Source organism: Actinia tenebrosa, unplaced genomic scaffold, assembly GCF_029948245.1.
Source record: "Actinia tenebrosa isolate PJP-AT-01 unplaced genomic scaffold, QUT_ActTen_1.0 PGA_scaffold16__25_contigs__length_10494907, whole genome shotgun sequence".
NCBI lineage: Eukaryota > Metazoa > Cnidaria > Anthozoa > Actiniaria > Actiniidae > Actinia > Actinia tenebrosa.
In genome coordinates this window covers 3,909,829-3,926,753 of record NW_028292576.1, presented here as the reverse complement: position 1 = coordinate 3,926,753, position 16,925 = coordinate 3,909,829, and the positions used below count along the sequence as shown (strand labels likewise).

Here is a 16,925-nt window from a genome sequence, read left to right as displayed (position 1 = left end):
TCATAATAATTATATATCATAGATATTTTAAAATGAATCTAATCACACATTGGTAAATGATTTGGCAACAGTGTTAAGCACTGAATCCATTACTGTGCGAAAGGTAGCTTGATCTGGAAACTGCTTGGGGAAGGTCACGTGTTGCAAACATGTTGAAGCAAAGATTGATTCAGTACTCTCAAACTTTACTTCTATTGTTCCAAGCCCAAAGTTGGGTAAACATGGAGCTCCTGTTGCAAAAGTTAAGAAGTTACTCAGAGTTTCATTACTAGCCTTCTGAAGAAACTCCTTTAAGAAGTTATGTGTAGAAGTTTCATCTTCATCCATTAGAGAAGGGAAGCAGAGACATTGCACTAACTCATCATAAGTAATACTGGCATCATCTCGTACAAATAATTGCCTGAATATGTCTGGGTGTTTCTTTAGTTGATCGGAAAAACCCAGTGTATTAAGACCCTCTCGAAATTGATCTAGTAGTATCTTTGGCCTGCTAATGGCATCATGAACCATAACACTATGGATGACATTGATTTTGTTGTCATTCTGTAGAAACACAAAGACAGCAGTATAAGTCAAGTGTAGTATACAAAATAACATCAACATGTGAAATAAATATGAAAGAATTAAGACAGAGAAAAATATTCCATAAATGACTCAGCAGATTAAAACATTATGGAAATTGACCCTATACAAAAAAAAAAGAGGGAGGGACTATGAACAAACCTCACATACAATCATTAGCGGTTCCAAAAAAAAAAATTTCTTGTGTAAATTATAAATTTGGGAGAGTTGTGTTGCCATAAATAAATTCATGCAGAGTTCTAAGCATTTGAAATGTGAAAAATAAAGCAACCAATGATTATGATTATGAAAATGAAGGTAAAAGGCCTTGACTCTTGATTTCCCTGATCGCCTGAACTCAAAAACTAGTGTACATGTATCCTTCAGTACTTACTGTCAAACACTTTGTAATTCCACATTCTGATAACATCTGAATTACTGAATCCTTATCTACTGCAGCAACATCTCTGGCACTTGCAACCTTAAAAAGGAATGAGAAAAACAGATCTTTTTAGAAGGAATTCTAAAAAGAATAAGCTTACATAAAATACAAATACAAACATACACAATATATCCTATTTACTATTTACAAACACAGAGTGCTATTATTTTTTTGTACAGCATTTCTTGTATTTGATTGCAAAAAGAGTGCGTGCCTCGTCTGTGACTGTCTTCTAAATTCAGGTTGGCCATGCCATGCTTTGTTGTACGTAACTGCAGTCATGCTGCATGGCTTTTCACTTTTGTATACAATCTTCTCTAAAGCATTTCATAGACGTTATGAATAAAGCTATAGAAGTCATAAAGTCATTGTAGCAAGTATTTGAAAAAATTTGCTCCTAGTAGTAAATCTGCAAAAATTCAGAGCTCAAGCACAAATGCGTGAAAAGTTTCTGAATTTTGTAATTAGGGATTTGTATGAAAAAGAGAACCAAGGCCTGACCAGCCTCGTTTTTATGTTTTTGGACATTTCAAATGCAGTGATTTGACATATGTAAACTTAAGTCTAACAAATTACTAATCCAGTCATGTTCTTTATTGTAATGGAAAAGGTTTTCAAAAACAATGATTGTAAGCAGTGCTCATTCCCAGTCTCTTGCCGTTTTTGCATAGGGTCAATTGAACATAAGGTAGGAACATGGCTCAACACTTTCCACTTTCTCTGGGGACTGAAATCAATAAATGATAGATAAAGAAATCAGCTACTTACCATATTAACGAAAGACTTTACACCAAGAGAGCAGTCCTCAATGGTCACCTTCTCTACAGCTGCATCTATGTCACCAGTAGCCAGGTAATGATAGACTCCTGGACTAAAGATAGGAAATCCAGGGCCACCAAGGAGAATGCTATGGACAACAATTGTTCCACAAAGCTTCATAATACCACATGCTACCATGTTAGCATTATAAACTGGTTGTTTGTACTCATCGCCTTGGAAGAACTCAGTTGAGATCATATTAAGTAGCTGGGTAAAAAACTGACGGGTAACACCACCTGTATCTGCAGCTGGCTGCTTATTAAAAATAACTCTCAATCTCTGTCGGGGGTTGAAATCAGGATCTTTATAAAAGGCCATTGCATCATTTATCAAATCTTCTTGGTCTACCTTTAGCTTCACTTTTTCATTACTTAGGTTGCCTCTTAGCTCACGAAGTAATGATTTAAGTGTTACAGGAGGATCAGCAAAGGCTGATTTCATCAATTCAGTATCATCTGGTTCAAGAATGTCAGATGGTTCTTGTGTTGCAGTTTCTTGTGGTTTGTTCAGAGTTGATATCAAAAGGGCCACTGCATCTGGAGTTCCATGAGTGCTTAATAATCTTTCCAAAGTTGCCTCCTCCCACTCTGGAAACAGTTCTTTAAAATTATTGACTTCCTGTCTTGCAGAGCATGTTTTTCTTTGTTTTCCTTCATCTCTTAGAAATTTGTAAAAGAAAGGGCTAATTAGTTTGCTATATTATTGTGTTTCACTCCTCACAGTCCTTACTTTGTTTCATTCAACCAGATCACTTTTCATACTTCCAGTTTCAAAAAATATTATATCACAATTTCTTTTTGCACCAAAAATTTAAGGAAATCACAAAAAAAGTTAATATTTCATCATAGGCGCCCTCTTCAATTTATAAAGTACTGTATTTTCAGTTGACCTTTTTCCCTTGAACTTCCAATATTTGATGACCCGACCCTCTCCCTGCCGACAATAAATGAACAGTCCAGAATGATAATGTTACTTGACTGTTTTGAAGAGAGTTTTTAGGGATTGAATATTCAAAGATTTTTTTAACTGCTATGTTGACTTACTGTGCATAATATTTAATAATATTTGGTATGTTAAGGCGAATTTTGTCACCTAAGACTGTTCTTCATCTTGATAACTTGATTTAAAGCCAAATTGTCAAGTTGAGAGCTGTGATTTGAACTCTGATTTTTCAGCAGGGATGGGATGCCATACATCTCAGAAGTAGGGGGAACTTTTAATGATAAACTGGAATTGCTGCATATGCATATAATTGGAACTTACCTCTCAATAAATTCATCAAGTATAACAAGGCTGCTTGATCTCTGTAACACACATTTGATAACAATTATTGGGACTTGTCATAAATTTATCAGGGGGAGGGGAGGTGAAGATCTTGAATTGAGCATTGAATATGTGACCTCCTGCAACAGGAATGAAAATTTGTGACCCTACCCTTTTAACTGTCTGTTTTTTTCACAGCCCACCCTTTTTAATGGCTCAAAAAGTCATGACCCTCCCCACTTTCCATCCCCATTTCCCACTGTTAATTCCTGAGTGATCCCTTAGTTTAAGTAGTTACTGCAAATATTATATGATCACCAATAGACCTTTTACAAACGGAGCTGGTAATGGGCACTGGAGGTTTGAGAGACGTTATTTCAGAAAAGAAAGCCTCTCTTATCTGTCTTTTTTTCCTTAAAAATGCTTCTAACCACTTAAAAGCTACTAAAAAGCATTTATCAAGGAAAAAAAGACAGATTTGAGAGGCTTTGTTCAATTTTTTTTATGTCATACCTTTCTAGCCTTGTGCATTTCTTCAGCATGGCTTCGGAATTCATGCATTGGAATGTCCTTCTCGCACTGCATGCACTTCACTACAGGTCCAGAAATCTGGTTTTTATTGAAAAGAATGTTAGCCATCTAGTCTGAAATTACATCTGTGAATAATGTATTTCCTATAAATAAATGCCAAAATAAGGTGAAGAAGTGATAGTACAGTAATCCTGTACCACAGAGCCATAACCGTGATAATAATAGTAAAGACCATAATAAAGATAACAATAATAAAAATTAACAGTGGATTCCACAGAGTGGCTCTTCTTCCACTGTATTCCAATTTTAATAATTACGATTATCATCACTTATCCATTGGGAAAAACAAATGACACAAGGTCTAAACACTTGTTTCACAGTACCTGTTACTGTACTTTTATCACTTTATTCTTATTGAAACTAAGAAATCTCCAAATTAGGCCTATAAGAATAAATAATATACCTTTTCTGTTGTGCTGTAGTCTTGTATTCCCTGGTCTAAGTTGTCAAGGTCCCTCTGAAGAGGTCTAACATAGACCTGAGCTTGTCCAGCAAGTTCCTTGATCTTAGCAGGGGTATAAGGTGGTGGAATGCTGTGGAAGCCTTGTTCAAGACCACCCCTTTGATAGAGTAGCAACTCATATCCACCTCCTACTTCAAGGAGAGGATATCTTTCCACAAGGCTATCATGAATATTGGGACTATTGATGTCCAGGCAAATAGAACCTGGTCCCAACCCAAGGTTTGATAATGAAGTCTTCTCATAGATGGCACTTGGGGGCTTATCTGCATCTTTTTTAGCCAAGCACATCAATTTTATGGTGCAAGACTGCGTTTTGCCTTTCCCTTTTTTAGATTGTCGAACATTTGATGGCTGGAATGAAACCCTGGGTTGATAGTTAAACACTCTACGGTGTTCTTGTGGAATGCTAGTAGTTGCATTTGAAGGACTAGAGTCATTCTTTGCGTTATCTGAAAAGAAAGATGATGCTAAGCTAAATTCCATATTTCATCTTGATAGGAATTGCGAAACAAGGTTGTCCAAGTCCAACTGTAATGATCCGAATTACCTAAATATATTCCATTAGGGTTGAAAAGATAAATACACGAATAACTTTTATTTACACTCTTCTCGTTGATACTCATGGAAAAGTTAACAACTTCTCTGCAAGCTACAGTATGTGTAGTTCGTGCAGCACTAGAGCACGTGTGATGAGCCCACGTCATCACTGTACAGCGGCTTACTATGGCATAGGTCAAACGCACTCGTGCGTGAAGTTCAATGGTAGAACATGAATGTTGGATTGTAACCCATCAATGACGGAAAGACTATGCGTTTGTATCTAAAAACTTTAAAACCTTGGTCCTTGAACGAGAAACTCCGAATGGTTCATTTTAATATACGGTTTAGAAAATAACGTTCTCAAAGTTGAATGTTGAAATTGGTGTATGTCAAAAGAGCAATGTTGAATTTTGTCCAGGCACGGAAAGCTATTAACGAATGTTCAATCGTTGAACTCGAATGTTGGACGAGATTACGGCTAAGTTGAAATCGAAATCTTCAATGTCGGAAAAGCAACTAACAATATTGCATTGCAAGTGAAACACTAAATTCTTCATAAGAATGTTGAAAGCCTGATGTTGAATTTTGTCGGGAATATAACGCCATATGTAAGCACGTTAAGTGTTAATTGAAACCGGTGAATTTACATTCAAACAGTGACCTTTTCCTTAGATTTAAAATTCTTTTCTTTTCTTTTCTTTTTTTTTTTCTTTTTTTTTTTTGAGGTCCTATATCACTAACTATTATATTAACTAGCATATCAAAACATGAAAGACTTACTGATCCTAATTTTGCACTGCTTTATATGAATCATTGTAACATCTACATCTACATTTTATTGTCAGCAGGAACTATACATTAAGTTATCACGCTAACTACAGATCAAAGTCTACAAGATGTGAAGCAAATGATTCAACTCATCTTTAAATTATTTTTTTTAAAGTATTGAACAGTTGAATATATAATAGTTTTACCAGATTGTTGTGAAATCTTGTTGAATCCCGAAATGACTCCCAAAGGACGAAAAATAAATTTTCAAGGAATGAGAAGTTAAAGCATTGAATATTTCTGTGGAAAAATCACTTTGAAGATAACTGCTGTTGTTCTCTATGTTCCTGGTCATCCGTCGTTCAAAAGTAGAAGCGATTTTTCTACACCTGGTTCGACCCGCACCACCAGAAGGCCACACTGCGTGTACTACGGTTCCACGGATTGCATTTATGCTGTGAAAAGCAATAGGCAGCCACCTGCTCATAAAGGATTAAGTTTAAACCAAAATTTCTCTTTCTAGAGCTAAAAAACAATAATGGCAAACGCTTGTATTACGTAATTTAATTTAGCTTAGCTTTTCTTACAGTTGAAGTGATTCTTTGTCTTACGTCACAAAAAAAATTTGTCTCCGACTGCATTGATCACGTTTTCTTTTCTTTCTTTCTTTCTTTCTTTCTTATTTATTTATATTTATATTTTTTCTTCACCTATTTATTAAACTATATATTTATTTATTCTTATTTTTATTTACTTATTTATTTATTTATTTACTTATTTATTTATTTATTTATTTATTTATTTATTTATTTATTTATTTATTTATTTATTTATTTATTTATTTATTTACTTATTTATTTGTTTGTTTGTTTGTTTATTTGTTTGTTTGTTTATTTGTTTTTTTTTTCTCCATTCATTCATTCATTCATTCATTCATTCATTCATTTTACAATTAGTGAGTTTTTATGTCTTCGATAGATTTGGCTGCAGAAGGAAACGACTTAATCAACCATCCTGTCCCGAAAAATCATCGATTAATAAACTTGAATATCCTCAAACCTTTTTCGCATTTATGTATCAGAAACATATCATATTGCCTGGTTATTTTATTGTTGTTTTAAACTTTTAAACTAAACCATATTTTGTTACCTGATCTAGTGTCTTGTTTCAAATTTTGAGTGGTTTTCACCATTAAAAGAGAATTCTTTTCGTATTCAAGCAGTGAGCGCCAAAAACTATTTTCTTGAAGAAAGGCTGTTATACAAGGCTATAATCTTGTTATTCAGAAAGTTTAACTTGTTTGGAAGTGGAGATGACCGATGAAAGTGGAATCAAAGTGTTAACCTAAAGCAAAAATTTTATTCGAAAATGAGGTTTAGGCCTTCATTTGTTTATTTCCCATACATTTTCCTTAAAAAAAGCCTGACAAAGCAACATTCTAACACAAATGCAACAAAACATCTTTGTACAATTGAAAATACCGCTTCAAACAGGCATTTTATCATAGTACATCAGTTTCTAACTGTTAAAAAAAGGTTTTGAGTGTTGACCCAAAACGAAAATTGGGATCAAAACTCATACGAAAGTCTAGTTTTTGGCGCTTTTTGCCATTATTGCTCATTATTGAAAAACATTTCCTCTTGATGTACAATGTTGTCCCCATTAGATACATTAAACAAAGTGCATCATCAAATCAAGCACACAGGGTACCAAATCGCCATCTTCCTTTCCTTGCTTGTCGTGATATTCAAAATTCAAAAACAATTGCGGGATACCCGTAGTAATGCATTAACTCATAGACCATTTCCGGAATTTCTTTGTTTTCACAATACTATCGATCAAAAACAAGCAATAGGAAGCCTTTGTAAAATGTTTTAAGACACCTATAAGGCGGGATTGTAGAGCTTTGGGTAATTTTTAAAATGGCTGACTAAGAAGCCAATGGACGTACAATATTGAAGATGCGAATTGTGTTTCGTGAAGCAAATTTTTCTTGGAGAAAAACCAACTCAAATACAATATAACCCATAACCCTAGATAGTTCTATGTATGTCTTGATTATTTCTGATCATTAAGGTCGTTAAAGTTCCATTTTTACGCACTCCATTCCAGCGAATCGTCGAATTTCTCGTATCACAAGTTTGCCAACAATGCTGAGCATTTTGGAGAAATGCGTTAGGATTTCTGCGTCACAACCGATGTTTCTTGCCTCTTCAGAATAGCAATCGATCCAAGAATTGACGTCATCACAGATCTAGGGGGAAATGTTTCTTTAAATGGAGTGATAATAGGACAGGACAGGGCAGGAAAGGACAGGAAAGCAACAACAACAGCACATGCAGAAACGAGTAAGGTAACTAACGAAGTGCTCTGCCTCTGAGTATACATTCAATTCAAAAACGTTGTCGTCGACCGGCTTAAGCCTATGCGACTGGACCGAAAAATCACTGAAGCGGTTAAATATTCGTTCTGAATTAATTGTTCCCGCCAGTAATAAGATAATAATGGCGAGAAACAATCCATCAAATGTATGTCTTTGGGTTTAGGGAAAGGAAAACAAAGTAGTTATGATTCAGTTCACAATTCCGAAAATATGAAGGCATTAAAAAAATGTCTCCTTCAACACTTCCCGCTCGCCTACGAAGGTTCATGCTGTAAACCAGGCATAACTAGTCAGATAAAATTATGGAGTCAACTCGGCTTCAATGATTGCTGTCCAGAGTTCCTTTCGGTCCAGTCGCGTAGGCGTGAGTTGGTCGACGACAACATTTTTTGAATTGACTGTATGATGTTAAACGTACCTTGCGCTCTTTAGCGAATAGTGTGACGTATTTCTTGACACAGTACTTGTGGACATCAATAGCACAGGTATCCCAAGCCTCCTCGTCACCTGACAAGGAAGTATTAATAATAATAATAATAATCATCATCATAATCGTCATCATAATCATCACCATCATCATCATGATAATAATAATTATCAATAATGATAATAATAATAACGTTCTAATGATGACATATCTACATGGTATCTCTACATTCATCATATTAAGTTATACGAATAAGATGGGGGGGGGGGGGGGGGGGGAATATATATGTATGTATGTAATGAACAAATGAATATAAAACCGAATACGATGTGTGGACTGGGCAGAGGTTCCCCGTGGAGCCCAAACTGTAGAAGGAACAGCAAATAGACATTTAAAAATTTACTCTTCCCTCTCCAAACCGAACCATGCGAAGTTTAAAGAGTTGCAGAACTTAAACCATCCCGTTCTACTCATTGTACCCTCACCCTCTCCCCCAAGGTATTATCTTTACCACTACCACACATCACGGAGAGCGAATGATAGATAGTTGAAACTTATTCTACCCCACCCTCTCCCCAAAGGTATTATCTTTACGCGAAACTTACCTATGCTGTCCAGATAATTATGATTCTTTGCAAAGTCTAAGAGAAAGTATGTAAAACCTTTAGAGTCGATCATATTATCATTACCATCCATGCTTAGTTGCATTTTATGCTGTAGTATTCCTTGTCAACACACCCTATGGCTACCTCGCGTAGGAGTACAATCATTCCCCATCCCCCATGCTCAGTATAGTCTGTGATGTCAACACACCCTGTGACTACCCCTCATAATAGAACAGTCATTTCACCTCCCTCCCATCCCCCATGCTCCGTATGGTCTGTGATGTCAATACACCCTGTGACTACCCCTCATAGTAGCACAATCATTTCACCTCCCTCCCATCCCCCATGCTCCGTATGGTCTGTGATGTCAACACACCCTGTGACTACCCCTCATAGTTGAACAATCATTAAACCGTCATAGTACCTGTATGACTTGCGATAGCCTTGATGGTCTTGTAGTCTATCTTTGGACAGTAGTTAAGTTTTGATACAAAGATTGCTTGTTGAGTAAAGAAATAGCGCATAGCGTCGAGAAGCTGACCTCGTTCGTCCGGCTTATTCGACAAACAATCCATGAATATCTAAAAATATAATATAAAGCTCAATTTGGTAACTTTCAAAACATCACGAGTATCTATAAATTCAGAATCGTACGAGAAGATTGTGCAATCTTTTGTTTATAATACACTCAAAAAAATTGAGCAACGTAATTGGGACTCTATAGAGTACAGTTTGGGATTTAATTGTACTCCTCTTATCCAATCAGAATCGAGTAATAATTTTGTAGGGTGTATTATGAGTTATGATATAAGCAACGGAAAGGAAAATATTCAAGGGAATAATGAAAGGTAATCAAGAAAGTTACAGCTCAAAAAAATAAAACGTATTGCATATTTAGGTATAAACCGAAGCGAAATGTGGCAACTTATTTGAATGACTGACCGACTAGCCTCTCATACGCTGTGAAAGCATTTAAAGCGAGAGGCAAGTCAGTCCAGAACAATAGCTATTCAAATTGGTCGCCATATTTTGATTGACAGTATGTTAGAAAATGGAAATATGCATTTTAGTTTTTCTTTATCTTAATAACATTTTTTCTTCTTGTTTCTTTCTTTTCTTCGCCATTTTTTCTTTCACTCGATTCTTTTCTCTTTTCATTTCTCCTATCCCTTTTTCTCTTTTTTCTTTAATCTTGAAATCCGCCTCGATGCTTTTTAAGTACTTTATATGAACCACGCTTACCTGTAATCTTGTACAAGTCCCTTTTTCGTCGTTATAATGCGCCAATACGGATTTATATTGCTCAATACATCGCTTAGTAAATTCTATATTACTCTGCATGCCACTCACGGTCACGATCAATAAGGTTAGCAATGCCAACCCTAAAACAACAGCTCTTCGCATCGTGATAATCTAACGAGAAAAATAGAACTTGCCAGTTAGAGAAAATAAATTAAATATACATAATAATTCAAATTAGTGCTAAAAGGACTTTCCTGCTTCTAATTGGCTTTCGCTTTTTAAATAAATTTGGTAATTTAAATGAATTATCCAGTTAAAATTACAGATTTTTTCCCATCGTATTTTTGTTATTTTTTCTCTACTCTATTATATATAATAACAGTAATGATGAAAAGGTAAATTATATACCGTGAAAAGATGAAAAAACTTACTGACGTTTCGGACGCTAGTCCTTCGTCGGAGGACTAGCGTCCGAAACGTCAGTAAGTTTTTTCATCTTTTCACGGTGTATAATTTACCTTTTCATCATTACTGTTTCATTAGGAACACCGACGCAGCTCACACTAGTTTTTAGCTAGTTATATCTTTATATATAATAACGACAGATAGTTTTCTATTTTCTTGTCTCTAATTTGTACTTTTTAAATCTTTCAGCTATATCTCTTTTTTTGTTATTTCTTTATTTTTATTCATTTATTTAGTTTATTTGCAGTGTAATTTGTTATATTTTACATCTTTCTTGTTGTTTATTTAACTTTCGCTTTTGGTTTTCTCATTCTTTATATGCCTATTTTTTCTCTCTGTATCAGTTCAATTTATCTTTCTGTTAACAATATCTCGACAGATTTCAAAAAAAGCTGAACACTCAAAAATCAAAACCAGATGATACTTTATTTGTTCATAAATAAATACTCGTCAAAAACTATTTCCTCTCTTCTGCAGTTGCACAAACACCATCTTAAGTAGTTTGATTTATCATCGAGTTCTCGAGTTTTCTTCGCTCCGTAAACAACAATTTAATCTTGCATTCGAAAGCTTCTGCAGCGATCTCTCTCTGCTCTTGCAGTCGTAAAAATAAATCAAAACTTCTTTTTTCTTATTAAATAACATTTCTAGAACTTCAGCCTAAAAAGGACTCATAAACTGCTTAAGTAATGGAAAAAGAGCTTTTACAGTACGAATCGAAAAACCGTGTGCCCTAGAAATATTTCTAGAATGTTCAATAGCCAATTAGAAGCGTTATTGTTATATTTCCGTTATCATGTGGTTAGAAAGTCAATTCTAATTGGGCAAAGAAGAATAGAACATTCACAGACTATTTCTAGGTTCCCACGGTTCGCAATGTAACGAAATAGTATTGTTACTGCTAAAGGTTTCTCCGCTCACAACAAATACTATTCTTGCAATTTATAAGTTTTCTTTAAGTTTACAAGCACAGACACAAATCCTCGATATTTCTATTGTAGTATTCCTGCTTTTTGAAGAACCAATGACTACTTTGTTTGTATAAAGACGTTGAAATCGTACTGAATTGATAAGAGCAAATTTCCTTTCATAGGAGATACTTAACATGATGTATAACTAGATAAATAAGAAATTATAGTTTTTAAGCAAACAAGTTGACACAAATATCTAGTTGAATTTACCCTTTTATCATTACTATAACTAACTATGGAAAGTGATCGAGTTTGTTCGACAAAACGGCATTTTTTCTTAGACTATTTTTTAAATATTTGATTCATTTAGGACAATATTTCCAGACATCGAATGCTGAACCGTCGTATGGCAGTGCGAAGCATTTACGGCTATGACAGAGATTTCGACCCCTGACACCGCTATCCGAAGAATTACAGACTGATCAGGAAGCTCGGCCGAAGCCTAAGGGAGGGTTAGTCCCCTAGACCGTAGATGGTTAACCCCTTGCTATGACCAGCATACTCAAATTTTCGATTGTGACGCTGATTGCTTTGAACGCATACTCACTCCTTTCCATGTGGGATGCGTTTAGTAAAACTAAAAAGAACGTGCATCATAGTAAATCTAATCTATTTCAAAAATTATCTGCCATAGTAAACATGATATTAGGATTTTTACTTTTTTCATTGATTGAAGCAGGACCATATTTCCAGACTTCGAATGCTAATCCGTGGCAGTGCGAAGCATTGTTTCCTCTACGCCGGAGATTCCGGCCCTGACAACGCTTTCATTTGGCAGTAACGTAACGTTTATCACTTTTACGCAATGTTTTTTTTCTTTTCTTCTTCATAAATATGACATTACATTCTTTATCTGACATTAATTAATTTACCTTTTTGCCAAAAGTTACAAAAACAATTGCCACACTGCTAAACCTAATGCAAATGTAGACAATTTTTGTACGTAAAAAATACTCAGCTGAAACTCAGCTTCAAGACAAAGATTCAACTGTGGTGTAGAAGTAGTACACTCTCCTCCACACCTCATGGGGTTTCGAGTTCGATTCTTGGACTCGGGATCATATGTGCATGAGTAGAGTTTTCCTCTCCCCACTAATTATATAACACGCGACTCTCAATTCCCATTTAATCTGTAAGTTAGCCGTGCCCTGACTTAGATCAGCTCAGAGGTTGTTTCAGGGTTCAATCTATGAGTTAACCATGCCCTGACTTAGATCAGCCCAGAGGTTGTTTCAGGGTTCAATCTGTGAGTAAGCCATGTCCTGACTTAGATCAGCCCAGAGGTTGTTTCAGGGTTCGACCTATTAGTTAGCCATGCCTTGACTTAGATCAGCCCAGAGGTTGTTTCAGGGTTCGACCTATTAGTTAGCCATGCCCTGACTTAGATCAGCCCAGGGGTTGTTTATTGGAGGTACATATTAGGAAAATACATCGGTCAAAGTAGATTGACCTTAGTGTTTAAGGGATCAACGTTCGATTTCATTTTGTTCCGCAAACCTTTCGTTCGAAATGTTGTTATGATTTTCAACCACGATCTCCTCTCAAAAAATACTACTTAACATCGAAAATGAGACATGTACTTAAAAAACACCGATAAATGTTAATACAAATAAATTTTTTCTAGAAAAATGAAATAAAACAAACCTACCTTTACCTTTCGGAACGTCTTTAGTCAAAATCCTATTTTACTTTACTTTACTTTTATATGTTATTAGCACCAATCATATTCAGTCCTTAACAATAAATGTCATTGGTGCAACAGGTTGCTAAGGACAACCGATCGCGAGCCGTCGAATTCAGTAACGCGTTTAATTGTTTTCGTGGGATGAGACATTTGATTAGTGTACGATGGAGGGATTTTATTGGTCCTCAAAAATTTATTTATCTTGATGTTTTTCTTCCTGTTCATTTTGTCTTTGATTGTTTACGTTGATGTCAATTATACATGAACTCCTAGCAAGATGAATAAAGTTAAGTACTGCAAACAGAAATCATACGATAACAATGTACGTTAATAGAGAGGTTTTTCGTATGAGTGGGAATTAAACATACGGTGCCGACTTATAGTGCGTGGGGTAGACCTTCTTGATCAGAAAGTCGAGACTATTGCCCGTACCGTTCGGAACGAGTTACATGATTGGATCAAAAAACAATAGATTGGTCATCCAAACAATAGCACTAAACCTAACCTTACAAAAGCGGTACTGTACTTAGGGAGCAATGAAAATCCAGCTTTCAAGCGCTACTGGATTACTCTATTATGCGGGGGAGAGAGCTTTCCATGAGTATTGGAAGAAGTGCCTCTTTGCTCTTAGCGACCGCATGATAGCCTGCGCCTATATTCTCTATGAAGGCAATACTTCTGATACCCCACCCATGACCCGCTACAAGTTCATATTTTCACTGGTGGATGAGCTGTGTGGCAGGCCAGAGAGAAGTACCATTCCATCCTTACCAAGCCAACACCGCTTGGAACAGCTGGAGGGTAGAAGGGAAAAGGACTGTGTGGTTTGATCCAACCGAATGGTACCAGGAAGGAGAAAGAGGGCCAAGGACTGAGTGCCAAAGTTGTGGTGTTGGTGTGCACATGAAGTGCTTTGACCTCCTGGACCATTCCACCAAAAGGAGGAAATGGCTTTTTGTTCACTAAAACTCATTTGGCGTGCTTGAAATATTAGTTTTTACATGGACTTCCATTTAATATTGAGTATTTGCATCCTGGTTACCATGGTGATGGTTGAATAATATTGGTGTCATGTCTGTTACATGATGTCTGGTGATAAGGAATACTAAAACAATTCAGTTTTGGGAAGAAAAATCACTACTTATTCGTGAATGATTTTTTAGATGAGACTATCTTAGTCCTGTTTGTTACGAGACATTGCTATAAAGCTATATGAATTCAAATATTTCATGGGAATGCCCAAGTGCTACAACTTTTTAGGAATAAATCAAGTTTCTATGAATATAAGACATCATTTCATTAAGATTTGTGCAAAAATTAATGATTTTTCCATTCTCCAGCCTATGAAAAAGTCGATTTTTCATTTCTTTCACTTGCATTTTTTTGAAACATTGTCCTTCGCTGCTATGGTAACACATCTGATCTGTCGTATGAGTGAGTAAATGTGAAATACAGTTTCATAAGAAGTAAAATCATATGTCATTCTTGAGTTCTCTAACCATGTCACTGGGATTTTTTTATCAGACAGGTGTAAAATGCATGAAAAACCCTTGGCATTTTAGGGGTATTAAAGATTTATCATTTCATTTAGCGGAATCCAATAAAAAACTGCAAAATAGTTATTGTTTTAAGCTCAGCAGTCGCCGCAGATATTCTTTGTCAAAGAAAACCTTATAGTATTATTATCCAAAGTTTGATAGAAGCATAGTTAATAGAAGTTAATAGTTAATATTATTATTATATGACCGTGAATCTTAGAGCCTGGACACTAGCAAATCGAGCAATCTGATTGGATAGATCGCATCGCGGACTGGTCTAGATTCTCCGGTATTAACCGGTCTGATCGCATATTAATCTTACGGCGAAAACATTTTGTCCTTTTCAATGAAAAGTGGTCACATAATAAAACTCTTATCAACCGAACTTGGTCGGTCTGTACGGGATAATCTTGACCACGGTCGGGTACAGACCTCGGTCAAGATTATCCCGTACAGACCTCCCGCTCGGTTAATAAGATCTAATTAACTATGATTGAAAAGAGCACATATGTAATGAAGAAACACGTTTCAACTCTGCCGAACAAAACTATTTTGAACCATAACTACTTTTGATAGTATATTTTCGTTCAATTTTGCCTTGTATATGATAAACAGGTAATATGGTTCCTCGTAAAATTGCGGATTAATTTTGCGACTCGGGCAATTTCCAAACTTTGAAAACACTCGTGAAACTAATCCTTAATTGTAATCGCCCCATACAATTACCTCTACTAATTAATTAATGCCTCTGTTAAAGGGCCACTTGGACGAAAATCGTTCCAAAATTAAAACTCTTTCATTCGAGCTGGAACTTTGCTGAAATAATCTTGAATACATTAAGAACCATCCACTGGAATATCTTTCTGATATTCGAAAGGAAAGGGCCAAAATTTTACGATTTATTTTCGTCCGCCATTAATTTCTTTGAATCACAGAATTAGACTCAAGAAGACTGGCACGAGTACTTATGACGTCATTTACTCAACCCAAACCAAAACATTGGTGGGTAATGTATGTGCCATGTTCGTAAAACTCGGTTTATTTGGTTTATTCAGAAAATATATAATGTTTCATTCGGTTTCCTAACTACTATATGACCAAACAATGTCTAGGCGCTGAAATTTTTCAGTTTCAATAATATGACGATCATAATTCGAAAATTTCAATACATCTCGGCACGCCAAGAATCACAACAAAGTAGGACCCATGGACGAGATTCTAGCGGTTCCATCGAGCGAAGTGACTGAGATATTCGGGATTTATTCGAATCATTTTAAGGATAATAATTTTTCAAGGTATATTTACATACAAGGGCAAAGAGCAACCCCACAATTTGGGTCCGCGAGACATCCGACACAATGAAAGAAAAATCTACGAGCTGAGTGACAGACGCCGCTGTCGCGCGAGTAATAAATAAGAAACCTTTGACATGTTCTATTACAAAGATGATATTAGATAATCGTATGTTTGTACCTATTCAATGCATAATAAACATTTTGAAGCAAATAATAACCGTTCTGTAGTAATTCAGCTAGGAGAATTACGAGCTCACATTCTAAATTATTCGGCACATAGATCTAAGTACATTGTCACAAATCTTTATATCACAACGCAGAATTCAAAAGGCAATCGGTTGTTTTCATAACATCAATCACTATTAGATTACATTGAAACTTCAAATTTAAGATCTTTATATCATGGACAGTACGTAGCAAATACAAATAATGAAATGAACGTAAGGAATTTTTATGAAAACCTCTTCCCAAGCATTGCTTCTTCTTCTAGTTCGGCTTCATCTTCATACATTATAACTTATGGTTCTAACTCTTCAGGATTGACAAAGCGAGCGTCCAAAGGAGTTTCCATCATATTTGAAGAGGTATCAAAGATTTAAAAAAAGTCTGTTTAGAGATATTCTTTTCACGATAACGCGTTTAAAACATCAAATAAACTTCAGGTAATCTAACAAGAAATGTATAGTCAAAACGACGCTAACATGACGGTGTTGAGTAAATGACGTCACAGCGTAAAACTGCTGTACATAATGACTCGTTGGCCGTGAGTCGAAAAATTAATGGCGGACGAAAATAAATCGTAAAATTTTGGCCCTTCCCTTTCGAATATTAGAAAGATATTTCAGTGAGAGGTTCTTAATGTGTTCAA

At 35.6% G+C, this 16,925-nt stretch overlaps 2 protein-coding genes across 2 annotated transcripts; both read right to left on the bottom strand.

Moving 5' to 3' along the window:
* Positions 1-42: 42 nt before the first annotated feature.
* Positions 43-5,226, bottom strand: LOC116297442 (uncharacterized). The gene is made up of 6 exons (XM_089031433.1): positions 4,080-5,226; positions 3,599-3,694; positions 3,086-3,126; positions 1,772-2,480; positions 956-1,042; positions 43-543 (listed from the first exon to the last, which is right to left on the bottom strand). Exons 1-6 carry the CDS (start codon positions 4,620-4,622, stop codon positions 43-45), a joined length of 1,977 nt encoding a protein of 658 aa, XP_088887559.1. The 5' UTR covers positions 4,623-5,226.
* Positions 5,227-6,816: 1,590 nt separating this feature from the next.
* Positions 6,817-13,243, bottom strand: LOC116289894 (uncharacterized). Its single transcript, XM_031696834.2, has 6 exons — positions 13,189-13,243; positions 10,105-10,275; positions 9,287-9,443; positions 8,863-8,898; positions 8,249-8,337; positions 6,817-7,701 (listed from the first exon to the last, which is right to left on the bottom strand). The coding sequence occupies exons 2-6, from the start codon at positions 10,264-10,266 to the stop codon at positions 7,528-7,530; spliced, it is 618 nt and encodes a 205-aa protein (XP_031552694.1). The 5' UTR covers positions 10,267-10,275; positions 13,189-13,243; the 3' UTR covers positions 6,817-7,527.
* Positions 13,244-16,925: the final 3,682 nt, after the last annotated feature.

Bases quoted from the DNA above. Each gene is read 5' to 3' on its own strand.
- LOC116297442 (XM_089031433.1), bottom strand. From the start codon at position 4,622: ATGGAATTTAGCTTAGCATCATCTTTCTTTTCAGATAACGCAAAGAAT. The intron at 3,127-3,598 runs GTATGACATAAA...TGTGTGTTACAG, and splicing joins AAATGCACAAGGCTAGAAAG to AGATCAAGCAGCCTTGTTAT. The intron at 544-955 runs GTAAGTACTGAA...GTGTTTCTACAG, and splicing joins GAATTACAAAGTGTTTGACA to AATGACAACAAAATCAATGT.
- LOC116289894 (XM_031696834.2), bottom strand. From the start codon at position 10,266: ATGCGAAGAGCTGTTGTTTTAGGGTTGGCATTGCTAACCTTATTGATC. The intron at 8,338-8,862 runs GTAAGTTTCGCG...CTTCCTTGTCAG, and splicing joins TAATTATCTGGACAGCATAG to GTGACGAGGAGGCTTGGGAT. The intron at 7,702-8,248 runs GTACGTTTAACA...ATTTCCCCCTAG, and splicing joins TATTCGCTAAAGAGCGCAAG to ATCTGTGATGACGTCAATTC.